The 26,237-nt window shown below is 50.4% G+C and overlaps 10 protein-coding genes across 10 annotated transcripts; 5 read left to right on the top strand and 5 right to left on the bottom strand.

Annotated features, from left to right (window-relative positions):
• Positions 1-358: 358 nt before the first annotated feature.
• On the top strand, positions 359-1,932 carry TRIREDRAFT_69563 (uncharacterized protein; the record flags this gene model as incomplete). The annotated part of the gene is made up of 2 exons (XM_006969217.1): positions 359-729; positions 795-1,932. 2 exons carry the CDS (start codon positions 359-361, stop codon positions 1,930-1,932), a joined length of 1,509 nt encoding a protein of 502 aa, XP_006969279.1.
• A 200-nt stretch (positions 1,933-2,132) lies between these two features.
• On the bottom strand, positions 2,133-4,585 carry TRIREDRAFT_111838 (uncharacterized protein; the record flags this gene model as incomplete). The annotated part of the gene is made up of 2 exons (XM_006969160.1): positions 2,133-4,053; positions 4,557-4,585. 2 exons carry the CDS (start codon positions 4,583-4,585, stop codon positions 2,133-2,135), a joined length of 1,950 nt encoding a protein of 649 aa, XP_006969222.1.
• A 685-nt stretch (positions 4,586-5,270) lies between these two features.
• TRIREDRAFT_111837 (uncharacterized protein) lies at positions 5,271-6,591 on the bottom strand (the record flags this gene model as incomplete). Its single annotated transcript, XM_006969159.1, has 3 exons — positions 5,271-5,959; positions 6,021-6,223; positions 6,314-6,591. The coding sequence occupies 3 exons, from the start codon at positions 6,589-6,591 to the stop codon at positions 5,271-5,273; spliced, it is 1,170 nt and encodes a 389-aa protein (XP_006969221.1).
• Positions 6,592-7,227: 636 nt separating this feature from the next.
• On the bottom strand, positions 7,228-9,109 carry TRIREDRAFT_5787 (uncharacterized protein; the record flags this gene model as incomplete). The annotated part of the gene is made up of 4 exons (XM_006969110.1): positions 7,228-8,296; positions 8,392-8,601; positions 8,697-8,904; positions 8,983-9,109. 4 exons carry the CDS (start codon positions 9,107-9,109, stop codon positions 7,228-7,230), a joined length of 1,614 nt encoding a protein of 537 aa, XP_006969172.1.
• Positions 9,110-10,304: 1,195 nt separating this feature from the next.
• Positions 10,305-11,617, bottom strand: TRIREDRAFT_82041 (uncharacterized protein; the record flags this gene model as incomplete). The annotated part of the gene is made up of 2 exons (XM_006969158.1): positions 10,305-11,208; positions 11,283-11,617. The coding sequence occupies 2 exons, from the start codon at positions 11,615-11,617 to the stop codon at positions 10,341-10,343; spliced, it is 1,203 nt and encodes a 400-aa protein (XP_006969220.1). The 3' UTR covers positions 10,305-10,340.
• A 1,988-nt stretch (positions 11,618-13,605) lies between these two features.
• TRIREDRAFT_111833 (uncharacterized protein) lies at positions 13,606-14,286 on the bottom strand (the record flags this gene model as incomplete). Its single annotated transcript, XM_006969157.1, has 3 exons — positions 13,606-13,706; positions 13,797-14,082; positions 14,278-14,286. 3 exons carry the CDS (start codon positions 14,284-14,286, stop codon positions 13,606-13,608), a joined length of 396 nt encoding a protein of 131 aa, XP_006969219.1.
• A 972-nt stretch (positions 14,287-15,258) lies between these two features.
• Positions 15,259-16,273, top strand: TRIREDRAFT_111832 (uncharacterized protein; the record flags this gene model as incomplete). The annotated part of the gene is made up of 2 exons (XM_006969216.1): positions 15,259-15,857; positions 15,922-16,273. The coding sequence occupies 2 exons, from the start codon at positions 15,259-15,261 to the stop codon at positions 16,271-16,273; spliced, it is 951 nt and encodes a 316-aa protein (XP_006969278.1).
• Positions 16,274-18,112: 1,839 nt separating this feature from the next.
• On the top strand, positions 18,113-19,349 carry TRIREDRAFT_69465 (uncharacterized protein; the record flags this gene model as incomplete). Its single annotated transcript, XM_006969215.1, has 2 exons — positions 18,113-18,601; positions 18,678-19,349. The coding sequence occupies 2 exons, from the start codon at positions 18,113-18,115 to the stop codon at positions 19,347-19,349; spliced, it is 1,161 nt and encodes a 386-aa protein (XP_006969277.1).
• A 1,708-nt stretch (positions 19,350-21,057) lies between these two features.
• On the top strand, positions 21,058-22,857 carry TRIREDRAFT_69651 (uncharacterized protein; the record flags this gene model as incomplete). The annotated part of the gene is made up of 5 exons (XM_006969214.1): positions 21,058-21,136; positions 21,228-21,734; positions 21,796-22,066; positions 22,138-22,414; positions 22,483-22,857. 5 exons carry the CDS (start codon positions 21,058-21,060, stop codon positions 22,855-22,857), a joined length of 1,509 nt encoding a protein of 502 aa, XP_006969276.1.
• Positions 22,858-23,516: 659 nt separating this feature from the next.
• On the top strand, positions 23,517-26,229 carry TRIREDRAFT_69493 (glycoside hydrolase family 92; the record flags this gene model as incomplete). The annotated part of the gene is made up of 6 exons (XM_006969213.1): positions 23,517-23,769; positions 23,835-24,253; positions 24,330-25,297; positions 25,361-25,497; positions 25,547-25,705; positions 25,832-26,229. The coding sequence occupies 6 exons, from the start codon at positions 23,517-23,519 to the stop codon at positions 26,227-26,229; spliced, it is 2,334 nt and encodes a 777-aa protein (XP_006969275.1).
• Between the last annotated feature and the right edge of the window lie 8 nt (positions 26,230-26,237).

The following is a 26,237-nucleotide window of genomic DNA, read 5'->3' as shown; positions in this document are numbered from 1 at the left end:
GAGGCGTGAGATATGTACCGACTCTACCGGAGCATATTGTTCATGGCCAAGATACTGCTGAACCATCAATGACCGGATCCTACGGATGCTACTATCTTGCAATGCAATTCTTATCTGCCCATAACTTGATAGCCGCCGTTGCAACCAAGGAAAGAAGGCGCCGAGACAACACAAAGGAAATGGATGTGCTCAACCACCCCTCATAGCACGCCATGTGCATGATAATGGGATCATAAGACGAAAGATATATGGCCGGGCACACTTGAAAAGAGGTATGAAGAGTCGCGAGGAAGTTACCGACACCAGGTTACTTCAGGAGTATTCTCTTGGGTGAAGGGTACTATTACTTGATTTCAATATGTCGGCTTCTGAGCTGATAGAAAGCTCCCCCGGTCACAGCACAGATAACAAGTCGTTGGGCTCTGTCCAGTGTGATGCAACGGACACTCATTCTTCCCAGGGCATTCATGCGAATGTGAAGAGAAGATGGATCTCATACATCTGGGACACTCTGGATAAGTCGCCAGAGGAGAGGCGGTTTCTTTTCAAACTCGACGCTGTGCTTCTCACATTCGCATCCCTTGGATACTTCATCAAGTACCTTGACCAGGTCAACATCAACAACGCCTTTGTCTCCGGCATGAAAGAAGACCTCAACTTGTTCGGCAACCAGCTCAACTACATGCAAACCTGTTGGACTGTGGGTTATGTCATTGGACAGATTCCAAGGTATAGTGTACAATCCCCGCTTCTGAAGACAAGCGGCACCTTCTTAAAATTGACCTCTTCTATAGCAATGTGCTTTTGACCCGAATCAGACCGTCCATCTGGATCCCGTCATGCGAAGCCACCTGGGCTGTCTTGACAATTCTCATGGTCAAATGTAACAATGCGCAGCAGATTTACGTCTTACGATTCTTCATCGGGCTTGCAGAAAGTACGTTTTATCCTGGAATGCAGTACATTATTGGATCATGGTATCGCAAGGACGAACTCGCCAAGAGATCCTGCATCTTCCATACCAGTGGGGCCATCGGATCTATGTTCTCTGGTTATCTCATGGCTGCTGTATACCACCTCGGAGGCAGAGACGGTTTCAAAGGCTGGCAATGGCTCTTTATCATCAACACTGTCATCTCGCTCCCAATTGCCCTAGCAGGGTACTTCATGATACCCGACGTGCCCGAGATCACGCGAGCATGGTATTTCACGAAAGAGGACATAGCCCTCTCCCAGATGAGAATGGAGCTTGAGGGCCGGGCAAACCGTGCTCCCTTCACCAAGGCGAAGTTGAAGAAGATATTTTCCAGCTGGCATATATATTTGCTATCGTTACTGTACATCTTCTTCAACAATGGGAATGGTGCCGCCTCCCAGCCTGCCTTTTCGCTGTGGCTCAAGCAGCAAGGATACAGCGTCACGGACATCAACACTCATCCTACAATCACGATAGCGATTACAGTCATTACTACTCTTGCATATGCATGGACTTCCGACTCCATCTTCAGAGGAGAGCGATGGCCCCCCATCGTCTTTGCAGGCATCATCAGCATCATCGTCAACGTCAGCCTTACGGTATGGAACATTCCCCTCGGGTGGAAATGGGCCTGCTTCTTCCTGGCTGGCTTTGGTGGAGGCGTCAGTGGCTTGACATTTGCCTGGGCTCATGAGATTTGCTCCGATGACAACGAAGAGCGAGCAGTAGTGACGGGGTCGATGAATCAAATGGCCTATGTCATCCAAGCTTGGCTGCCGCTCTTGATTTGGCAGCAAGTGGAGGCTCCAGAGTATCCAAAGGGATATCCAACATCGATCGGTATCGCGGTCGGAATGATTATCATGTGCTTTTGGATCAAATATGCGCATAGACGAGAAAAGCTGATAAAGAAGGTTATTGAGGATGAGTCGGCCCTGCATACATCTGCAGCTTGAGAACTACGTGTAGTCGAGCAACTACAAACATCGAGATGTTATTGTACCTGTGGGTATGGGCAGTTGTATACCAGTGTATCTTAGCAACCTCGAACAATGGAAACACCGCACACAGTCATGGGCAGCAGGAAGATGCCAAAGGCTACTATTTGCTGGCGATTATCAACAACCCCATGTGGCTACATCAGAACGACGAACGTCTATGGAAGCTTCAACCACAACTTCAACAGGCTGGGATATCTAGGGGTGCCCAGTCCAGTTACCGGATCCCAGCCTTCCACAGCAGTGAAGCCGCTGGTCCCGCAATTCGGGTTCGATCCTTGCTTGATATCGGTGAGGGCGTCAACGTTCGCATACAGCACCGGATTGATGAACCCGACAGAGCCTTTCCCAATCTTGGTGCGCTCTTGGTTGATCAGAGTAATGATAGAGGCCCACAGAGGTGCCGCCAGGCTTGTTCCGAACCAGTGGCCTTCGGTTCCGTTGTTGAACGCGCGAAAATTGGCGCCGTTGGCTGAGATATCGGGAATGCCTCTCCCAGCACGGTTATAGATTCCTCCATTCTCGCCAATGTTGCTCGCGTTGGCGTTGGCGATATAGTAGGGGTGCCCTGGATCGTGTTTGGCGAAGTACTTACTGACCGCCGCTTTCTGATAGTCTGGTGCAGGAAAATAGTTTGAGAAGCCTCCTCCTGAAGCGAACAGTTCAGCCCCGGGGCCAAGGTTCGTCTGCATAGCTCCCTCCGCGTCAAGCACCGTTGTGCCAGGCTCAAGTTGAGTGGCACCGACAGAAGTGAGGTATGGGCATGAGACGGGGTTTCCAGGATTGTATATTGTCTGATTCTGACCAGACCCGGAGATACAGCCGGTCGCAGTATCTGATTCAGGCGGCATGGCGACTCCAAAATCGCCGGAGGAGACCAGAACCGTGGTGCCCTGCAGGCCCAACTTGAGCCACTCATTGCACTGCCTCTGGAAATAGTTTTTGGGGACATCAATCTCGCCCTCGCCGTAGGAGATGGAGATAACCTTGTTTGGCTTGTAAGCACCGCAGAGGGCTGTGCCGTGGTAGCCGCCTGGTCGGTTGTCAGGATAAGACGGATCGATGCCCGGGCTGTCTCCTGTTATTCCGAAAGCCGTAGAGTGGCAGTAAGACCCGTCAAGAGCATCTAGGAAATGGTTCAAAAAGCCTGAGTAATTGTTGGCGGTTGTGTATAGGCGGTCATCCACCTGGTACAAAACCATGGTCTGGGGCCAGACCAAGGTCTGGATAATGTTGACGTCGATGTCACTTTCTCCGGTATTATACTCGGAATCAGGTGCCACGGGAGCTTCGCCGCCATCGACAGACAAGATCCTTGGGTGAGTGCCGTTGGCAATCCAGGGCGCATATTTGTGGTAGTAGGAGTCGAGATCGCCCTGAGCAAATGTGTCACCACTCTCATACACTGCAGGCTCAAGTCCGGCGACAGGATGGCTGGTGGCTGGGATCTGATACAGCGCACGGTAACAGACGGCAGTGAAGTTGCGGGCGCAATCCTGAAGGTTGGCTGGCAACTTGGGAGTAGTCGGGGGCTTCTTAACCAAGGACAGGAGATCGGGGGGCATCTGCTTCGGCCTCCAGCCCTTTCTATACTTGCGTGAGCTGGTATCCGGAACCCTTTCCAGCGATCGCCTCACCATTGGCGGTGACAGCTTGATGCCAGGCACGATGTAGTCGATGTGTTCTGAGAGATGCCTTGGCACGTAGTATTGATCGCAACCAATTTTGAGCTCACCCTCCCGCTCATGTTCGTGATACTGCGTTTGAAACAAGCCCTCAACGTGAGTAACAGGCAAGTCGATAGCAAGCCATCCCTTGTTCTCGTATTGGCGAATTTCTGAGGCGTTTACGCCAGACTCCACCAACCAAGAGTGGACAGCGTCGAAGGTCTCGTGCGCCGGTGCAAAGAGATCATGAACTTCGTCCTGGCTAAGATGCTTGCCAAATGTTTCTGATGAAGGATCGGAAACTTCCATCAGCTTCTCATAGCCGAGATGGATGTTGCTTTGTGCCAAGCCAATCCGAAGCGGGATGATGGCATGTGGATCGAGGCGGCTACCACGCTTCCATTCTCGATGGCTGTTGACATGGCCAGTTCCGGTTGGACTCCGTATCTCGTGGAGCACGTAGTTGCTGGAAGGCAAGCCCTGCACAGAAAGATTGATAAATGCGATCGACGCTGTGAGGAACAGCAACGCTCGAGGCGAAAAGCCCATGTTGCCGGGGAAAGACAGACTAAGAGTGAACTTTCAGCTGCAAAGGACAACTTCAGTGAGGCTTGGCAACAATGAAACTGTTTTGGCCCGATCGTCGTGTTTTTGTAGTCCGTCGCCCATGATCAGCAGAGCGATACAGTCATATCGCGCCCTGATCCCTATTGTTAGCATCATGTCGCCGTTTGCTCGTATCGTCACAACAGGTATGCCTGCTTAGCAAGGATACTTACACTATCTCTCCGCATTCTCGCTTCTCTTATCACTTGGTGGCCTGCCGAATATCCGACTTGCCGACCTCTGTCGGGGGGGGCCTTCACGATCTTGTATGACGCGAGTGCTGACCAAGACGTGTTTTTCTCGCCAGACCTGCCTTCGGCGTTGCCACAGCCAGTCATTGGGCGTGTCCAGGAACCGCTAACAAAGGTTCAAACAGCTTTAGGCAGGTCTTGGTTGACTGTAGACGTTGATCTTGTGCCTTACGAACGCGCTGCTGCATGCAGTAAGCTTTTAAGAGCCGATCTACGAGTACTACAGTACGCGCTTTGCTGGTGGGTGCGGCGAGTCCCGCCACCCCCGGCATTGACCGGTTCCATATCTCCGTTTGTCATTCAAATGGCCCTGCAACTCCCCTCTTCACGTCTTCTCTGGCATAGTTACGTAGGTATGTTTTCTACCCAAACGCGTACTTCGACGTCGTACTGCTTCCCGTTTCGCGTTGTTGGCGACTTCTGGCCAAGAATCGTCAAAAGGCTACGAACCAGTTACTGGAAGGCGTTTTGAGGGCTTTTCGTCTTGATGTTGTGGCACGAAGCAATTTATCCCATTCTAGAGATATATTGTCATCACCAATCTCTATCATACCTGCCAACTAGGAAGTGCCTGCTGGGTATGACAGGAAGTGTCTCCTACTCGCTTCGCACGCGTCCTCTAGGCCAGCACGAACCTCTCACATAATATGCTTCGTCGTGCACATCCCACAAGATCGTGTCTTTAAAGTTGGGCGTTCGAGCAAACGATTTGTCTATCCATCTTTGTGTGCTGGACCTCGTACATGCTTCTCCTCATTGAAGGTCATCCCCACTAACGAAGCAGACTGCCTCCAGCATCGATGAAAACCTGCTCCAGAATTTCAACAGGCTGCATAACACTGTCATGGTCAGTGCCGGGAACAGTGACCGACTCGAAATCCAGCACATCATCGAATGCCTTGTCTTTCCATCCCAAAATGTCCTCGATATATTGTTGACCACCTGCGCCAATCATTATGTCGGTTTCGGCGAAGTATGCCCTCACTTTTAGCCTCATGCTGTCTTGCCAATTGGGGTCCAACTGCCGTCTCTGTCTTTCAGCGCTCACTAGGGACTTGGCAAACACCGCGTAGTCATCGCACGCTTCCCATGACCATCCTTGGCCCTTTCTCAAGCACTGGAGCGCCTCACCATTTGCACCAACGGTGTTCTCGTCAAATATCTTTTTGGTGAGTATCGTCCCCAATTCCATCTGTAGATCCCGTGGAAAGTCATATTCGTCTGCCAGCTTCTGCCTATTCTTCTCTAGTGTTGTAAGCTCCTGGGCATTGTTCGTGCCCAACGAAGCGGAGAAGAAGCCGGTGGCTTTGTTGAGGACAGTTCCACTTGTGGTCAATACAGGTGCCGCATCAACTACAAAAAACCGCGGAATGCGGTGCCATATACTGAAGGCTGGCGTTGGGATATATTGAAGCATCTGCATTGCTGCCACTTTAGAGCATGCAGGATCAACCCACGGCCCTGCAATATTGTGAACCATGTTAGCCAGTGATTAATGAGCGGGATTTGAAACTCTGCATACCCATGATCGCAACATAAGGACGTTCGGGATGTAACAGATCTCGATAGTGATGCAACGTGTTGAGAAGGTACAGCGTCCCAGCAGAATGCGCAACCAAGGCAACATGCGGGATATCGAGGTGAGCCAACAATCGAGGAACGACCCGAATCCACGTGGGGATTCGCTGAGCAAGAGGCACTTCTGTTGAGAAACCCATCCCGGGCCTACAGGACGAGGAAAAGGGCGTATGGACATCAGCTTATGGCCCTATTTGGAGGGAGAAAGAACAACGTCAAACGAAATTGCTCGTTTACCGGTCAATCACCAAAACTCGTACTCCATATCTACGCGCAACGCGATCTAGCACAGCGCCGATGTATCTTGACCCAAACATGCCGGGGATGAAGAGTACAGTTGGGGTAGTGCGACTGGCCGTCGGACTCGCGGGCTTGAAGCCCACGTCCGCATAGCTGACGGTGATGGCATCCTGACTTTCACTGGCGGGGAGGCTGAACTTTTGCGTGAAGCGAGGATCGGAGATGTAATTGAGCGCCTGATCGCGCGCCGAAGCTGTGGTAGAGGTCATGCTCATCTGGAGGTTGTAGTTCCGACAGCGAAGGAGAGGGATGAGAAAAGCAACTGTTGGCTTTTTACGAACATAAGGTAGGACGATTAACAAAAGACCTTAACTACCTCTAGGTATCTATGTACGGAGTAGAGGCCTCCCAGAAACAGCTCGAGCCGCTACGGCTACGCCTGCCGACGACGCGAAGCCCGCTGTGAATTTGTCGGCATGCTCAGCGAATCACAGCCAATTGCAGCCTAGCGTATCAAGATAATGACAGCCATCTCCTCAGCCCTAGCTAACCGTATATCCGGTCTGTAGGCAGGGCCATCGCAAAGAGAAGTCCATGTGAGGATACGCCGAAGCAAGCTATCAGTTACTAGTACACATGATCTCTACCCTGGCCTTAGAAAGGACTACATGGTTTTAATTCTAGCGCGCAGAGCGAGGTTGTTATTGACCCTCTCAACAACCACGCAGGTCTCGGGTATGATACTTTTCGCGTCTTGTCTCTTCTCTACCCTAGAGTTCGAGACCGCTGCCACGGCCTACCTACCGGTTAATAAGGTAGGTAAGTGAAGAAAGAGCTTGTTTCTCAAGGGTACATCAACAGGGTCGCAGCGCTGCAACAAGACCAGGAATAGGAAGGATTTCTAGGCTAAATCAACAAATTGTCCTGTATATTCTCTTCCACAAGGGCCAGGCTCGTCGCATCTCATCCTCCTCCGCCGAGACGGACTGCACCCTCGAAAATATCCTCCCAGTGTCAAGATCCATGGAGTCGAGATTGACCACCCGTGTCCGGAACCAGATCTTGTGTCCAACGTAGAAGACGATAACGATTGGAACAGCCAGCACATTGAGGAAAAAATTCCTTGCCGTAATCTGCGGCCCATCGGCTGCTGGGTCAAGTTGAACGGGGGATACGGCCATCCAGAACTGAGAGGCCAGAACCAGTATGTTGCCCACCAAGCCGATCCAGGAGCCGACAACGCCGACCTGTGATACGAACGGCAGTTGGTTCAAAGTGCGCCCTGCCGCTGCCCAAGCTTTTCGAAACCGAATATGGCAGAGGCAAATGCTTCCCCAAGTAAACAAGCTAGACAATCCGGAAATGGCCATGAGCCAATCAAAGATATCTGTGTGAGACTTTACGTTGACAAGGTATGCCAAGAGGCCAAGAACAGAGGCAAGAATAATCGCGATGAGGGGTCTTCCCTTGCGGTCGACATAGGAGAAGATCCGGGGCGCGTGCGACTGTTCAGCCAGAGAGGCCAGTGTTCTCGAAGACCCAAACACAGAAGAATTGCCCACGCTCAACACCGCAACCATGATGACAATGTTCATGACGCTGGGTAGGATTGTTGACCCAGCGCTTTCCACGGCAATGACAAAAGGGCTGGCGGTTGCATCAACAGAACTGCGACCTCCAAGAAGACGCGGCTCGTTGTATGGTACCAAGAGTGTCACTAACAGGAGCGACACGACGTAGAAGATGGCGATTCTCCAAAACACTTGCTTGATGGCGCTGGGAATGGACTTCTTCGGGTTGGCCGTTTCCGCCGCAGCCAGACCAAGCATTTCGGTGCCGGCAAAGGAAAAGGACGACGTCGCCAGGACGCTGCATAAGCCCTTGAAGCCGTTGTTCGTTGGGCCAGGATTGACCCAGAACTGGCCACCGACGTAACCAGACGTCGGCGGCCCGCCAATATTAATGACGATACCAAGAAGTCTATGTCGGTTTTGCGATGGTTAGCGAATTGAACTGGATAGAAAAGCCCTAGAGGGCGTTGTTAAGACGGCCCCAGGAGGGTAAGTTATCCTTACATGAAGCCTACAATGGCAGCGACTTTGACAATGGAGAAAACAAACTCTGCTTCGCCATAGCCCTTGATGCCCGTCATGTTTATGGCAATAATTGCAAAAAGGAAAATGGTGATGAAGATGGCTGGATTCAGCGAAGAGTTCCAGTATTGTATTGCCAGGGCTCCCGAGATGATCTCCAGTGGCAGAACGACGAGCCACTGTAGGGCATAGCTAGAAGTAGGGTTAGCAACACGAGTAGTCCTAAATCGCCATGGAAGAGATAGAAGGACGGCACGATGATGCGCATACGGATAGGATATACCTACTTCCAGCCCATGGCGAACCCCCATGACGGGTCCAGGAACCGACTCGAAAACGCGGAGAACGAACCAGCAACGGGAAACGCTGTTACCAATTCACCCATGCTTTGCATGGTGCAGAACTGTAGAGCCCCAGTCGCGATGTATGCCAGTAAGAGTGAAGCTGGGCCACCCTGATAGAGCGCGAGTCCTGATGCTACGAATAAACCGGTTCCTGCGCCATCGTGTCAGAAGCCGTGCGTGAGCAACTGCTGTTGTATCTTCGAGTAACATCGAGGGCGGTCAACCGTACCGACTGAGCCTCCAATGGCAATCATCTGCAGGTGGCGTCCCTTGAGATCGCGCGCCAGTGCAGAATTGGCCGTCCGCACATTGGCCGCACGCAAATCGTAGAAGCGGCCGCCACCTCCTTGACCCATATCAGGGGCATCATCGTTGATGTGATAGCCATGGTTCCCGCTCATGGGAAGTCCTCCAGGCACTCGACGGAAGCTGTCCACAAAGCGGCGACCCATGGACTTGTTGCGAGAGGCTCTGGGCCGTGGGTTGGTGGTAATGGAATACGAAGTTGCTGTACCGAACTGATCTGTCTGTTTACCGGCCGATGACAGGTCGCTCATCTCGACAACCTCAAAGTTCCGGGTATATGTGATGCCATTCTTGATGGATTTTGGCTTTTCTGGTTCTTCGGATGCCATGGTTTGTTGCAATGATGTTACGATGCCAATTGACGTACGACATGTAAAGGAGACTGTCGATCCGGTATGCTCGGAGAATTAAGTATGCATGTGGTTGCGCTGATATGCACATGGCAGAAATGGAAGGCCTGCAGAAGGCTATTGGAAGGCAGTTCAGCAGCAAGGTTATCTTGTAACCTCGTCGAGGTAGCACTCCTTCAGACCAGGCACCTCATTTCCAGTCCAAGTCCGCGCCAACGCTCGGCCAAGTCGAAGTGGTCAGCCCGCCTAGGTCAAACCATACTACATACGCGAGACAGCGCCCTCTCTCCTGCAAGCTGATAGTGCTATGTAATATTATCGCATCATTGGAGATTGTCGCGCAAGCCAATAGCCCACTGCCCAATTCTTCTGGAGCCGAGGTCTTGACGCCATGCTAGCAGGCGCTAGATAAGGGCAGTACATACTAGTCCATTAATGACAGGAACAGGGTGGAAGCTGTCCCGAGGTCTTGTGGGCTGTGTGGAGAGGTTTGAGCTCCGCAAACCTGGGGTTGAGAGAGATAACGATGTTGATCTGCCAGGGGTTCTTTTCAGCTGACTAGTAGCAGAATCGGAATGCTGTCTATCACAAGTGGCCTTGGTCGTTCGCTTAGTACGGTACAACAGGGGAAAGGCTTTTTGGAACACGAAGCGTACTATTACTTCCTCAGCTGAATGCAAGCGGAAAGCCAAGAGGTTCATAGAACCACAGACCGCTGATTTGAGCTTCCATCTCGCACCTTCAGTTGGGTCAACTGAAACTGACAAGAAAAGGGGGGCATCATGGTGTGGTCACTAGGTACTAGAGCTATCAGCCGGTCGCCTAGCTGCTGTGGCTCGAGACTTCCAGGTTGCTGAAGATTTTCAGACGCTACCGGGGAAAACAGGTAGGGGAACAGGAACTCAAAGAGGCTTTGATTGGAAGGTAATAACTATCTGCGTTTGAGGCTAGCCATCCCGGCGGGCACCACGCGTTCTGGCGATCGAGGAGTCTCGAGGCTAAGAATCGCGGCAGCCTTCGAAGATCCGCGGTCTGCTTGGATGAGCGAGTCATGGCTTTGCGTCGGGCTAACTGCGCTGCCACTGGACGATTGAGGACGGGGAGCTCCATCGTTCGATAGAGAGTTGGCTGCGGTATCGGCCTGCTTGGCGTCCTCCCAATGATTGATGTCCGATCTGGCCCGGTGCTCGCCTTCAGCTTGATCCCACATGCTTGTTGTTGTGCCCTGGCCTTGCTGAGGGCGCGAAGTTGTACCGCTGCTGTGGTAGTTTGGCCGAAATTTGATCTTTCTCGCTCCGCTATCTCTGAGAAAAGAGCCAAGAGCAACCAGATTTGCTACCGCAGTTGCTGCGAGCAGCTCGACGGATGCCCACATGGATCGAACGATTTGGTCACCATGCTCTTTGATCGTCTCCGGGATCCTGTAGATAGTGATGCCCACCGTCAGAAAACCGAAGCAGAAGAGCATGGACAGCAGCACCTTGCGCCGAGTGGGGATGCGAGTCGACATGATGATGGGAATGGGGAAGACGATGAGTATGGCATCGAGGACGGCGCTGGAGATGCCCATTGTGAGCAGCTGTGCCACGCCTTGTCGACACTGGGGTCCTGGATCTGGAAGGATCTGCCAGTAGTGAGAGATCGGCCGACATTCCGCAAGGTCGCTCACTATGATGGCTAGGAATGATGCTGCAAGGAGGCTTCTCAGGATGTTGATGAGTATCTTGTAGACTTTTTTCGATGAAGCACCAGCTAGGCGGTTGAGAAACTCAAGGGTTGTAAATTTGAGCGTCCACAGTCTGTGACTAGTCAGCTTCTGCTGCAAGATGTTGCAACTAACACGAAATGCAAAAGTGTTCTGGAGTTGACAAACGTGGCAGCATGGAAGATCCTCCCTGCAAGCACAACTTTGCTGGCAACAATTCTTTGCTGAATTTCCTCGGGTGAAAGGTCGAGCCCAGCAAGCTCAATATTGTTCGTTCCATAAAGCAAAACGACGTGGGTACACGCCATCCGGAGGTACAACGGCAGTAACGCCAATGCAGTGATCCTGTCTTCGAGGAAGAGCTTTTCCACGCGAATGTACCGTCCAGAGAGGCGAAGCAGGATGAGACAGGTGCAAAAGAGGGTTATCCACCAGGCCACGAGCAATGTCGGCTTTGCATCACTGAAAGGCCGATCTGGCGGTGCCGATGAGTAGAGAGCCATGATGAAAAGCTACTCGCAGACCACTGTAGGAGAGCAGAGACTATGCCCTTGCCATGATGTGCTCATAAGTTGATTCTTTTAATCCGCAGAGATGATGTGGCGATATGGGATTGAGTCCAGCTTTGACAGTTCAGCGATATAGCGTGTGGGTTAATCCTGGTGGATTTGTACACATATCTTCCACACACATATCCCTCAGATATGCAAGCCAAGCAAGCCATGAACCGATAACGAAAATAGCCTCCCAAGCCTGTCGCGTCGAGGCACCTCTATGGTGTGACCACTCTCGATGAATGATTCAGTCCGGCTCAAGCAGCACAACCGTCTTCTGACCGGCTAACCAGTTCCATCCCAACCAGCTGGCTCTGGCAGCCAGGGGGGGTTTGTGGCGCTTGGTGTGATGCACTGTTCGGAAATTGCTGCTGGTGCCTGGCCAAGCATCTTGCGGCCGTGTCTTATCCAGCCACGTTCCTTTAGCGCCACGACCTTAATGATCTGACGGCCTTGGACCTAGAAGAAGAACTAGTGAGTGCTAAGCTATGCAATCATTCGGGTAAAGGCTGTGGAGTGTGTGAACGGACGGATCAAAGGCGACTTATCCAACCTCGAGGCCCCTTGACACTGCTCGCAATTGTGGCAATGGTTTGGCGTTCCAGTACCGACAGCGGCTTCTTAGCTTAGCTCCTCGCATCAAGCATCACTTATGGCGAGTGGTTGTCGGCTTGATTTGTGCATAATATTGGGGTTCCAACTAGTATCTTGGACACGACCGCCCTGGCACATGCCCTCCTGGCCATGTCGCGAGAGGAGGCACATGGTCACTGAGATGTCTATTCTACCTACGTACAGCATGCGTTTATCCTACCCCGATTATTGGCATACACAAATATTGCCACCAGAGATGCTGAGGGAAGTCGTACTATATAAAGCAACAAAGTTTGATACGCATGCACCTGACATGCTTCGAAGACCGAAAAGTAGACTCCTGTGTCGTATTTTCGCGCGAAAACAAGATACGCCAAATGAATGACGGAAAGGAAAGCCAACGAGTCATGGGAAAAGTCCAGCCACGGAGTAGCACCATTAACCGAGGCGAGTGTACGATCTCCAGGCTTGAAACCATTGTTTTTGGTCATTGTAGTAACGAGCTACTTCCATTGAATCATGCAGAGGGGTGTGTAACTCCCATGTTGATTACTTTTACGGTAATCGCTGTAGAGTCTTGTGTCTGCGTACATATGGTTCGATACAATTCTCTAGATTGGTGGGGTCTCCCGAGTCCTTCTAACGACCACCAATATCTTACCCAACTCTATTACAGTTTATCTCTTTGATTGTTCAAATGATCTTGCCCATAATCCGGTTAATCTTTATTGGGTCGCTTCTATCGGTCACCAGGCTTCAGGGCAGGATTTTTCCAACGTCCATTTGAAGACCCCGGTCAAAGACAGTAGGAAAGCTTCTGAGAACAAATGCTTCCCTCAGCTTCCGCTTGAAGCCTCCATCTAAGCTTCAGCAGGTTCAGTCCTCGGACGGAAGAAGCCCCTGTACAATATTTAACGAACGTGAATCAATCCATCCGTTCCCCAAATGAGAACTAACCTTGCGTCTTTTGCAGCAACCTTATCTCATGCTTTCTGACGAAAATTTGGGGATCGGCCTAGTCAGTGTCCATGTCGACCCCTTTCTCGTCTGTTGCTTAGGCCGTTTGCCAACCCATTGATAACCAGTTATATTGGATGGTGCATTATCTCCCGAAATATTGACATTTGACTCGAACCTTTCTCGCGTAAGCAGCCAAAGCACCGGCCCCAAGAGCAAGCTGGATGCCGCTGATAGACAAGCCTGAAGATTCCATGTGTGAAGGGAATAATGCAATCACTCACTTCTGGTAATCTCTACAACAGTGTGCATGACATTGTCGCCGTAAGGATTGTCTACCTCTCGTCCCTTTCATAACGCGATCGGGCTACATGATGAGTATTCTACTAGGCTAAGTCCTGGAATCCATGCAGCTTCTTTCCAAGATAAATGATGTGGTTGTAGATTAACACGTGAGTTGAGAGTGTGGTATAATCGGCGTATACACCTGGAGAATGGTAATTTTTAAAGTAATCCTTTCTATCTATCGATCTCTTTCCTCCCAATTTACAAACACAAGTGTCAAGAGGGATCTTACCCCCATATGATAAAGCGAGGACTTCGTCGCCAACTGTCAAGGACAATTTGCTGTTCTTCTCAACTTGCTCGATGAAATGTGGGACCTCAAGGCCCATGAACTTTGGAGGTAATGCGTCAATATTTTGGAAATTGATAGCATATACCCGACTGATACTAAATGTTTTGACTCTGACTAGTGCTTTGCCATCTTGGAGGCACAGCTTAGAGAACATCTGGCGTGTAAAGGAAGTCCACGGGCCCTTAACTTGTGCCGAATATATATTGCAAAAGGAAGAGTGTAATAACTATGGAATAGAGCATCATGCCCCACTTCGCACTCATATCATATGAAGAACATGCATTATGCTTCTCATGGTCTATGTATTTCAACATCGACAAACGTCTCCTGAATGAGATGGAATGAACATTCACGAATCTCCGAGTGTCGTCTCCTTGCCATCTTCAATCACTTTGAGACTCGTACGAGTACTTGATCTTACAACAGTCATGGTTGCAGATTGCTAACAATGGTGTGGAACAAGGATGGGAAAAATTCAGTACGTGTGGAGAGGCGTCTTAAGAAAAAGAAGCATGAAGTATACGTCGGTCAGTTTGGGCAATCAAAGTTCAGCCAGCTTATAACAAAACTGCTATTAGAATGCCTTTGGTAAGGGCATCCTTTTTCTTATTAAAAGTAAAACGGTATTCGTCATGTGATGTATATCGTCTTGCGGAGAAGCGATCGAGTGAACAACAATAATTGGGCCCAATAACATATGTTCAAGCGATAGGCCCTCACAGCTTTGCTTAGTTGGCAAATTCATATTAAGAGAGAAGCAGCTTTTGAATGAGAATATCTCAATATCGCCTAGGCATATAAACCACCAACGTTTGTGCTACTGGCTTTTGCCCGTCTAGTCCATACCCTCGAAACATTGTTTTCCTGCCGTACTGTGGTAACCATGAGCCCTGCTGCACCTCGCCGTGCATCAATCCCTTATAGTGTTGAGCTTGGAAGGAACTCATCATAGGTAGTTCTCTTCCTGAAAGATACACGCGATGCTTGACTTTGTCACTGAGAGAGCAACCTCCTCCATTTTTACGCGATACCTGCTGTTTGGCGGCCAATACTTTCTAGCCCACGTGAGGTAGTTGGGCGCTGTCTCTTTCTGTCTGAAAAGGACGGTATTCAACGGGCAATGAGCCTAGGCCATCTCAAGCTTTGTAATATACTTGAGTTCTGTAATATGACATCGCTGATCCACATCGGATATACTGGCATATTCCGGGGGTGATTCCCGGTTGTGGCGAGTAAAGGCGTCATTTCTCATCCAAAGTCGATCTTACAACCTTGTTACCCCTCACCCTCATCCCGAGGACAAGTCGCATCACATATAGACACACCCACGAGTAACAGCGGCATCATTGGCTTTACACCTTCGTGAAGGTCTTTCAATAAGTGCTGGGTTTCACGCAGCATCATGACCTCCTTTCAGCCTCTGCATATTCTGGCCTTTGGCGCCACCGGCAACATCGGAAAACACATCGTCAACCAACTCATACGTGCCAACCCCCCGTTTCCCAAAATCTCAATCTTTACCTCTGCAAACACCGTCTTGAATAAGCCTGAACTTTTGTCTAGATGGAAAGATGCAGGCGTATCGGTCATCGTGGGCGACATCACCAACTCGGCAGACGTGAAGAACGCGTATCAGGGCGTCGACACTGCCATCAGCTGTCTTGGCCGAGGGGCTCTTGAGCATCAATTTCAGCTCATCAAGTTAGCAGACGAATCCGACACCGTCCGATGGTTTTTCCCGTCAGAGTACGGGACAGATCCAGACCATGACCCCAGTAGTGCTCACGAGAAGCCTCACCAAGTGAAGCGAAGAGTGCGCAAGGCATTCGCTGAAGAAGTGAAGAACCTCAAGCCAACGTTCCTTGTTGTGGGACCTTACATTGAGATGTGGGTTGATGGTGGCCCGCTGAAGGATGCATTTGGCGGAATTGACGTGGAGAAGAAGGAGGCCGCTCTGCTTGGAGATGGGGAGCAGCCTATTGGCTTCACGGCAATGGAAGAGTCAGTTACATACCCAGATCTCTCTTGCTTGGTTACTTGAACTAACAGTGGCATTTCTCAACAGCGTGGGCAAGGCCGTGGTTGCAGCGCTCCAGCGGCCCGAAGTCTCGTACGGCAAAATTCTCAAGATTGCTTCATTCACGAAATCAGCGAGACAAGTCTTGGCCGAATTTGAGAAGCAAGTTGGCCACAAATTCGACGTCAAGCACATTCCGCTGGACGATGCCAAGAGGCTCGAGAAGCAGTATTGGGACGAGGGCAATCCGTTGGCAGTTGTCGGCACGCTGCGCAGGATTTGGGCCACTGGCGGCGCGGTTTATGAGAAACTGGACAACGAAGATCTGGGATTGCATCCGGATCAGCTGCAATCCCTGGAGGCTGCGGTGCGAAACCGCCTGAATCACGTCGCTTTCTAGGAGGACACGAGGGTAGCTGATGAGCATGACTCAGGAGTAAGGATTGGGCATACCCCCGTTCTCATTCGGCCAGCAGCGACGTAAAGGGTTGACCTAATCTCCAGATTACTGGCCATGAAGAAAAGATGAATAACGATGAGTATGAATTCTGCATTATCAACACGGTATACCTAATTTTCAATTTCCTCATGGCTAACGCCCAAATTGGGTTGATGCCTTGATTTTCGGGACGCTCGAAAAAGACCAGCCAAGTGGTGTAATACACTAACCCGTATACAGCAGGACAAAGTCTCTTTCGAGACGGGTATACATCTGATTGCGCGAAGCTGGCGATAAGTCCCAAGTACTGCAAGCATATGATACACTTGCGTGAGTGATATTGTTTGTTTGAGACGAATGAGGGAGCAATCTTCCCGATGCAGCACAAAGGCCTTCATTTAGCTACTCATACCCAGAAGGTTTATCGTTACCAAGCGAACCTTTTGGGAGGATTAGACAAGATAGATGTGACCACGACTTCTGCCTACGACGCCTCCCTGTTGTGACCGAGGCGTTCCATCACAACGAGAGTGTTCCTTGTAAAGTTCCACCTCAGAGTTATAGATAACATTCCATCGCGCATCTCGAATGGAATACATCGTTGCACGATGCAGAGTAGAGAGTTTCTATCATACATAAAAGCGCCCTTGGTCCGTTTGAGACCTCATGTGCCCAAAACCCAAACCGTTTGTCGTGGCATTGCCGTCTCTCACCCCGAGGCCATCAAGCCTTTTCCTCCTCCTTTGGGGCCCCATACCACCAGCGATAGATGCCCTTGCACCAGACCCAAGTTTCAGTTGTGCCAAATATACTCAGAACAGCAATGACAAAGATCCTGGCATTTCTGCTCATGCCCAGGCCCTCGAAGCTGAACCGCGGGAGCTGATCATTGTCTGACTGCTTGCTGCGAAGCGAGGCATAACTGGCAAAATTCCGAACAGTCTCGCGCTGGCGGGCGGCGTTCTGGTGACTTTGATGATGTCGCCTAGTGCTGTAGGAGATGGAGGCCGGGATACTGCGCATTATGATCAGATTGTGGAGGCGAAAGGCCGAGGCCGTGTTGCGTGCTGTTGTAAGGGACCGTCTCATTGTGTATCAGTCTCACTTCCTAGGCGTAACGTGAAGCAGTGGCAGAGTAGTGATGGATTCATGAGGAAGACGTCGTGAATGGAGGTTGCAGCAGCACTCGATGGTTTATAAAGGAGAGACGATCCTTGATACAATTACTGGCGCTGACAAACTGCCACCCCCTGCTAGGTACTGACGTGTTAAGAGGCACTTGCCGATGAAGTCTCGAGTTGTTCCATGAGCGGTACCTTGACTCTAGACACTGTGCGGAGTACAATGGCGCTTGTCTCTGTGAGCGCATAGGTACTGTAGGACAGAAGGATGAAAGATCACGACTCTGGTTCTACTCGAAAAGTTTATGCTGATGGATACACATAGCACGCGGCCGTCAAACTCCATGTTGTTCTTGTCAAGCAAGTGTGTCGATCTTCGTACGGCTCCGGAGTCTCATAGTCGAGCTCCGGATCCTACACCCGAGAGCTCTTCGGTCCCGAGAATGCTTTTCCAGCTAAGATTCGGAGCCCGGGTAAGGCGAATCCCGCCAGCACCCGGTTTGGCGCTCAGTTGACGAATCTTGGATCCGAAAAATGGTGAGGAGATCTGCCTTCGAGTGCGTGTAGAAAAATGTATATAAGGATGTGTTTCACTCAACTTGTCTTAAGAATCGGTTCTCTAGCCGCGCTTTCAATTACTTCGAGACTTTCGCTTAAAATCGCCCTGCCATCGTCCAGAATGACCCCGAGTATTGCCATCATTGGTGCTGGGCCCTGTGGCTTGACCTTGGCCCGCCTTCTGGAGTGTAATGGCATCGACTACGTTGTCTATGAGCGCGACGAATCCGAGGACTCCAACCGCAGAGGAGGCAGCCTGGACATCCACGCAGAGACTGGACAACGTGCCCTGAAAGAAGCAGGTCTTTTTGAAGAATTCAAGAAACATGCGAGATACGATGACGCCGTCCTCACGCTTGCCAACCAGCAGGGCGAGAGAGTCTTTCAGGCCGGCCAAGGGCGTGATGCGCCGGAAATCGATCGCGTTGCGCTACGCCAGATTTTGCTGGATTCGATCCCGAAAGACAAGATTCGATGGGGCCACCTTCTCAAGGGCACGACGCAGGATGAAGATGGCCATCATATTCTCCAATTCATGGATGGGGCTTCGGCCTCCGGGTTCAAACTTGTCATTGGCGCAGATGGTGCTTGGAGTAAAGTGCGGCCTTCGGTAAGATTGTTCTGCTTCGGCTCCGCTTTGGGCGTTGAGCATGCACTCCATGTGCTGACAGCAACATCAACCTTAGGTAACAGAGGCCAAGCCATTGTACTCGGGCAACCATTATATCGAATCAAGAATAAGCCCCAATAGCCCTTACTATTCGACGATGGTTTCAAAAGTAGGCGCAGGCACCTTGATGTGCTTGGGCTCTTCGAAGGAAATCGTCACTCAACGACAGGGAGATGGATCTTACAGAATCTATCTTGGGATAACTGTGCCCGAAGACTTTGTACGAGGTGGCACTGTCAACCTGACGGATACTGAATCCACACGCCGCCTATTCCTCTCTTCGGCATTCTTTGGCGACTGGGCGGATGACCTCAAAGACCTGATTCGGTATTCGGACGACTTCCGCAGTTGGCCGCTTTACTACATGGACCCTGAAGCGGTTAGCTGGAAGACTGTCCCTGGCCTCACATTGGCTGGAGACGCTGCGCACGTCGCTGTTCCGAACGGCGAGGGTGTCAACTGTGCCATGGCAGATGCGCTTGTACTTGCCTCCAAGCTTGAGGCATACGGCACAGAGAACTTGGATCGCGCTGTTGCAGAGTATGAGGATGACATGTTCCGTCGTGGAGCTGAACATATAAGGGATGGTCAGAAAATGGCGGCTCTTATTCGACACGAAGATGGTCCCGCTGCACTGATCTCATTCTTCAATGAGGTGATGGCGAGTGCAGCGGCCCAGGCTCCATGAGCGAGGGCTCGTTGGATAGCCGTCTGAACATTTATCGGGGTAATGGGAAGCACAGAATACGTAAGATAGGTCACTAAGTTCACGAGTAGGTAGAATAGTGTGAATACCTATAGAGGTATATAAGCTAGGACATACCAGGATTATTGAATACATACGCATCTGGACATGTTAAAACAGGCATGCATCATACGCTGACTTTCATCCCAGTTATTGTCTCTGGTGTGTTTTGTGAGTATATCAGCATTGGGTTTCACGCCTTTCCAACTCATCAATCATGCTCTCAGAATTGCTGTGCTATGTCATGGCCCGTCCAGGATATCCTACAATATGGCATCTCGGCATCACGATGATACCAGTTAAAGGCAGATCTTTATTGGCCAGTCTAATATCACCTATATCGAGGAGTCCGCCAGCTCCAACAGCCTGCATTTGTGTTCACTCTAGATATGAAGAGGCTGGTTCTTGGTATGAGCTCTCGTAAATCATCAGGGCCACCTAGGGTCCCAAACGTATGATATCTTTGCTTCAGAACCTATACAGTTGAGAGAGTTGTCCAAAAAGGTAGCGGTGACTCGTGGTAATTTACGCGTTCAGACCTTTGCACTATGACTTCAGCCATAGTAAGGGCTGATTCTGAGTTGATGGAGGCTTGGTGGAGATGAAGGCGCCTACAGCACTCCCTCACTGTGGATGAGGCATCTCATCATTAAAGACAGTGATAGCATGACCTTTACACTTCGAATTACCCTTGCAGCCATCCCGTGGTCGCCTCAGAGCTTGAGAATGGCCGCATAAGGCGCATATGCCGCCAGCTCAGAGTAGTACCTATATACTGAACTGGTTTGATCTAGGTTGCTTCCATATACGATGTGATGCCGGCTATTACCCCAACTATACATCACATGTTTACGCCGGGAACGCACCATCGATTGCCGGCATCAGGTCTCAGGCGGTTAAAAGGGAAAATGATAATCATGTGATCTGAAGCGAGGAACTATTCCTTCTTCTCGGCATTGGTACGCAACGCTATGGTCGGGAATATGCCTGCAATTACCAGTTCCCAGATATCAACCGTCGGGTGTGGGCATTGTCTTCTTCTGTAGTTGTTTTGACACCCTCGAAGGTTATGCTTCTCTCAACATACACCGCCATATAGCCCAGTTTTGAGAGCAGCTACATGAAAAAGAGCATTTCCACGTTTGAGACGTCGACCAGGCCATAAACACCGAACAATAGTTCAACGCCGTTCTTGATGTTCAATCAAATCGAAAGTCGAGGCAATCGGGAGACCAATTACACGGCTTTAGAGGCGCCTTTTATAACCGAGCATTGAGCACTCATTGGTTCGCGATACATCTGCCAAATTTGTTTGTATGGTGCTAGTGATGGCCTCCAGTTACTTGTCAGCGGCATCACTAGTGGCTGGGATGTGTCCTTCACCGAACAGACACCTCGTCGCATGCCCTGGCTCGTTACAATGAAGGGATACTCGCTACTCAAAATCATCGTATACCAGGGGTATATTTTTTTTCTCCTTCTCCACACAAAACCTTGCGTACCCCGCGTTTTGCTTAAATACTACGCCGGATTCTGCGAATGATCCGGTGTCAGCATCCCACGGCAACCCCTACATTGGAACCCATGTTTATGGACGCTGTACTCTTCCGAAGCCTGAAGACAACTAATTTGGCCTGAGCTGTCGAAGAGGATGGTGTACCTTGGCTTAAGAGGCAAGAATCTTCTTGCTGGAATTACTATTTCCAGCGGTTTGGGTTTCATCCTCTTTGGTACGCGTTTATACGTCTTTACCCCGACAACTCGGGAGGATCACACCACCACCCGATCTTACGGTGAGGCTGATACTCTCTGTCTTTCTAGGCTATGACAACGGTGTCATTGGTGGGCTTCTTACAGCTCCTGATTTTGAATCAACATTCAGACTCAACGCAACGCTCCAAGGAGTGGTCACCTCATTATTTGAGCTTGGATGTTTCTTTGGCTCACTCGTCACCGCAGCTGCAGGTGGCCGACTCGGCCGTCGAACTCTCGCGCATTATGGAACACTCGCCATTAGCATCGGTGCTCTTCTCCAGGCCTCTAGTTTCTCTATTGGCCAATTGATGGTCGGCCGCATTGTCGCTGGTATTGGGCTCGGCCTCATATCGAGCAACATTGCCATATGGCAGTCTGAAACGGCCCCGGCGAAAGTGCGTGGCACTTTGGTTGCTTGTTCTCTCAGTTTCCTCATCATCGGCCAGCTTCTGGCAAATCTGATCGACTATGGCATGAACAGTTACTCTGGCCCTATCACTTGGCGATTCCCAATCGCCTTCCAGGCAGTAGTGGCACTTTTGATGAGCGCTATCTTGTGTTTTATGCCAGAATGTAAGCCTAACGGTTTGCTAGGAGTGGTTTGGTTGAAGAAGCTGACAGTTCCAACATACAGCTCCTCGGTATCTCATGATGAAAGATCGTATCGAAGAAACCGCGTCCGTCCTCCAAGCCTTGAAAGACACCACGGACGGAGAGGCGGTGGCCGCTGAGATTGCAGAGATAAAAGAAGCCCTTATGCTCGAACTCAACTCCCAAAAGAGCTGGTCCCATCTTTTCAGGAGCGACAGGGTCAAATCACGCCGGCGTGTTATCATTGCCTGCCTCGTCAACTTGATGCAAGATCTTAGCGGAAGCACTCCGATAGCCTATTACACTACTTTCATGTAAGTCAAACTTTAGCCAAGTATCGTCTATACAATACCCGCTTGTTACATGTTGCTTATAATCTTATTAGTTTCCAGAACCCGGTTGGCTTCTCCCGACATTTGTCTTTGCTCATGTCCATCTTCCTGCAGCTGTGGTTTCTACTGGCTTCAACCCTCACTTGGTGGCTAATTGAGCGTGTTGGGCGTCGAAGGCTATTCATGCTCTCTGCATGCTGCATGGGTATTGTGATGGCAGTTGTTGCCGCAATGCTTGCCCTCAATACGAAAACTTCGGGTATTGTGGCAGTGGTTATGATCTTCGCATATCAAGCGTTTTTCACTTGGGGCTTTATGGGCGGTGTATGGGTAGGTAAAACTCGAAATCTGGAAGATTGTCTTAGGGCGACCAAAGGGATAACAGTGATTTGATCTAGGCCTATGGACCAGAGATTCTGCCGCTCGAGTATCGATCAAAAGGGATGGGCCTTGCCACTGCCACACTTTGGCTTTTCTCCTTTGTCATGGTGGAAATTGTCCCATCAAGCATAGCCAACATCGGATGGCAGACATACATTATCTTCGCTGTTTTCAACTTCTCGTTCATCCCAATCATCTACCTGTTCTTTCCTGAGACCAAGAGGCTTAGCCTAGAGCTGGTTGATCTCGCTTTCATGGATGGCACCATGTCCCCAGTCAAACGTGCCAAGGAACTGCACAAGATTCTCGCTTCTGGCGAAGAGTTGACGCTCAGAACCGAGGTCGGGGCAAAGACTCTTGACTTTGTGCCTGTAGAAGAAAAGTCTCCATGATCAGGAGCCAAGAAATGGCACAAAATTCTGGATCTGAACCTTTTCTCCAAATTCCGCGTTCTATATGGGCTGCACAGCCTCAGTGCCGACGTCAAATTGCAAGTAAATCCTCTTGGCAGTGAGAGCCGCAACTATATCCTCGCTTGTAGGTCCTCGGCGCTGACAGGCCTGCATAGAATGAGGGCGATGTTACTCTTACCAAGGAAGGACAGATGAATGCCTAACCAGATTCTATAGCCATGGTCACTATATGCTTAGCCATATTCACTCCATGCTTAATATGGTGATTCGGCTTGTAGTTGAGTCAGCGCTTTGGCTAGGCCATGAGATCAAACTGCACTCTGACCTGTATTCATTATTACCTATCTGGCATGGTTTATTTTTGCAAGAAAGGCGCTGCAGATCAACGGAAAAGCAAATCGACGGAAAAGCAACAAGCAGGTCAACAGCGCTCGTATGTTCCGTCGGGACAAATTCATAGTCCCAATCGGGCATTTCAGGTGGTCTACCCCGGATCTTCACCAATCCCGCGCTCTTACTCTTGCAGATCCGCACATGTCCTCTACCTGGTATAAGAAGGAACCGATCACCCAGTTTGTGGCTTTTATCTCCTATATGCTGTATCGTCACACGTGAGCTACGAGAGCAGGGCCGCCAGTATGCGTTCTTTGGTTATACTTGGCATCTTTGCCAAAGCTCTAACCGTTGTTGCGTCACCAGCTCGGGAACAAGACCTTTCAACCTATGTGAACCCCTTCATTGGCACAGCGGGACCTGATGGAACCGGCGCAAACTCTGGAGATACGTTCCCCGGTGTCTCTGTGCCATTTGGCGTCGTGAAAATTGGCCCAGACACTACGGAGATGAACCCAAGCACAAACGCTTTTGCTGGATATACGCCTGATGGAAACGGTACTAGAACATCTACATCTGGTTCCCTCTCGAGTAACAGTGTAGCTAATGATGGGCACTCGTAGTCACTGCATTCACCTGCTTCCATGAGTGTGGCATTGGTGGAGCCTCGAAGTACGGTGTTGTCGGACACCTGCCGCTTACAACTCTCCACGGAGTCAATGTCCTCGACAATTCCACATACCAGCAACCTCGTGTGGCAATGGACAGAGCTTCAGTTGGGTATTATCGCTCCGACTTGGCAAACGGTGTCAAGGTAGAGCTCACTGCATCCAATCATGCAGGATTCATTCAGTACACTTATCCAGAAGACGCTGAGCGCATCGTCCTCTTCGATGTGTCGCACAACTTGCCCTCTTTGGCCGAATTCGTCAAGTCCCAGTCATACAGCAATGGTCATGTTGAGGTCAAGAACAAAGGTCGGAGAGTACAGGGCTGGGGGGTTTGGAGAGGCGGCTGGGGAGGCACAGGCATCAATTGGGGAGTCGGTAAGTTCACAGGCCAAGCCGATAGAGGTGCAAATAGTGCTGACAGTATCATGACCAGGGTCTGATTACAAGATTTACTTTTGCAACGATTTCGACTCTGCCCCTTCAACCTGGCAATACTTTTCCGGGCCGTGGAATGCTCCAGATCACCCCCCTAGTCCTTCAACGCCAGTGACCTGGGGCAACGCAACTACAAATCCAAACGGCGTCCTAGGAGGGCCGGATGGTGACGAGTCCGGCGATAGAGTTGGCGCCTTATTCATGTTTCCATCTAAGACGAAGGTTATCAAGTCCAAGATTGGGGTGTCGTTCCTTTCCGTTGAGAAGGCCTGTTCGTTTCAGAGCGAGATCCCGACTTGGACGATGAATAAGACTGTCGAGGCGACCAAGAGGCTGTGGAGTGAGGAGGTCTTCAGCAAAATCTCCATTCATGAGCCCGTTAAGAATGAATCACGCCTGACTCTCTTTTACTCTGCGTTGTACCGCATGCATCAGATGCCGTCTGATCGGACGGGCGAGAATCCGGACTGGACATCCACCGAGCCATATTACGATGATTACTACACCCTTTGGGACACGTTCCGCTGCCTCAATAGCTTCTATCTTCTGATCCAGCCGCAGCGAGGTATCGACATGGTCCGTTCACTGATTGACATTTGGAGGCATGTCGGATATATGCCAGACGGCCGCAGTGGGAATCACAATGGCAAGGTGCAAGGCGGTAGCAATGCCGATAATGTGTTGGCTGACGCGTATGTGAAGGGCTATACAGGCGGTATCAACTGGAAAGATGGATACAGGGCTGTATGGACCGACGCAGAAGTTGTTCCGCCCCCCAACAATGACCCGGAAGACTCAACCTGTACGGATAATCAGGGTCGATGTGGGCTCCCGGATTGGATCAGACTGGGATATGTGTCGACAACGTTCTCATCGAGTATCAGTCGCACAGTCGAATATTCTCTCAATGACTTTGCCGTGAGTCAAATAGCAAAGGGTATTGCGCCGCATGACTATCAGAAGTATTTGAAAAGATCGAGGTGAGTAGAATTTGTCGAACGAGAGGCTATGCCAATGACCGTCCACTGACAGACATCTTGAAGCAATTGGAAAAACCTCTGGAACCCGGAAATTAACCAGTATAACACGTCAGGCTTCCTCGGTCCTCGTAGCCCCGATGGAACAAAGATTACTATTGGCCCACAAGACACGTCTTTCACGACTGAAGGACTGCCCTGGGGTATGTGACAAAGACTTTTGCATTGCCTGTATTCTGACTTGTCGTACAGAGTACACTTGGACCATACCATTTGACATGCAAGGGCTGATCGAACAAATGGGTGGTATTGAGGCAACTGAGAGGCGACTGGACCTCATGTTCGTCCCCAAGCTGCGAACAGTGGACCTGGGTGTGGGAGTTGCATCAGGAACAACACTCTTCAATCCAGGTAGGCATGAAGCTCAATGAGTTTATCTGTTCGGTCAATCACTCATAACGGGTCTACATATAGGCAACGAACCCAGCTTTGGCACTCCCTTCCTGTACAACTACTTGCCGGGACGCCAATGGAAAGCTGTGAACCAGTCCCGCGTCAATATTGACGGTAACTACTTCACTGGAGCAAACGGTCTTCCTGGGAATAGTGACGCTGGCGCCATGGACAGTTGGATGCTATGGCAAATGCTTGGCCTATACCCGGTGGTCACACAACCGGTGTATCTGATTCTCGCGCCGTGGTTCGAGGATATATCGATTTCCGTCAGCGGTTCTCATACCCTTCGTATCAAAGCACGGGGATTGTCCAACGACAGCTTCTTCGTCCAGAGTTTGAAGGTGAATGGGAAACCTTGGAACAAGAGCTGGCTGGAGCATAGTGACATCGCGAACGGTGGACTTTTGGAATTTGTTCTGGGCCCTGAACCAAAGTCGTGGGATACTGGAGATGTTCCACCGAGCCCAGGACATCATTAGTGAGACTC

Source organism: Trichoderma reesei, assembly GCF_000167675.1.
Source record: "Trichoderma reesei QM6a unplaced genomic scaffold TRIREscaffold_29, whole genome shotgun sequence".
NCBI classification, from domain to species: Eukaryota; Fungi; Ascomycota; class Sordariomycetes; order Hypocreales; family Hypocreaceae; genus Trichoderma; species Trichoderma reesei.
The sequence above is the reverse complement of the archived record's forward strand: the minus strand, read 5'-3'. Positions and strand labels throughout refer to the sequence as shown.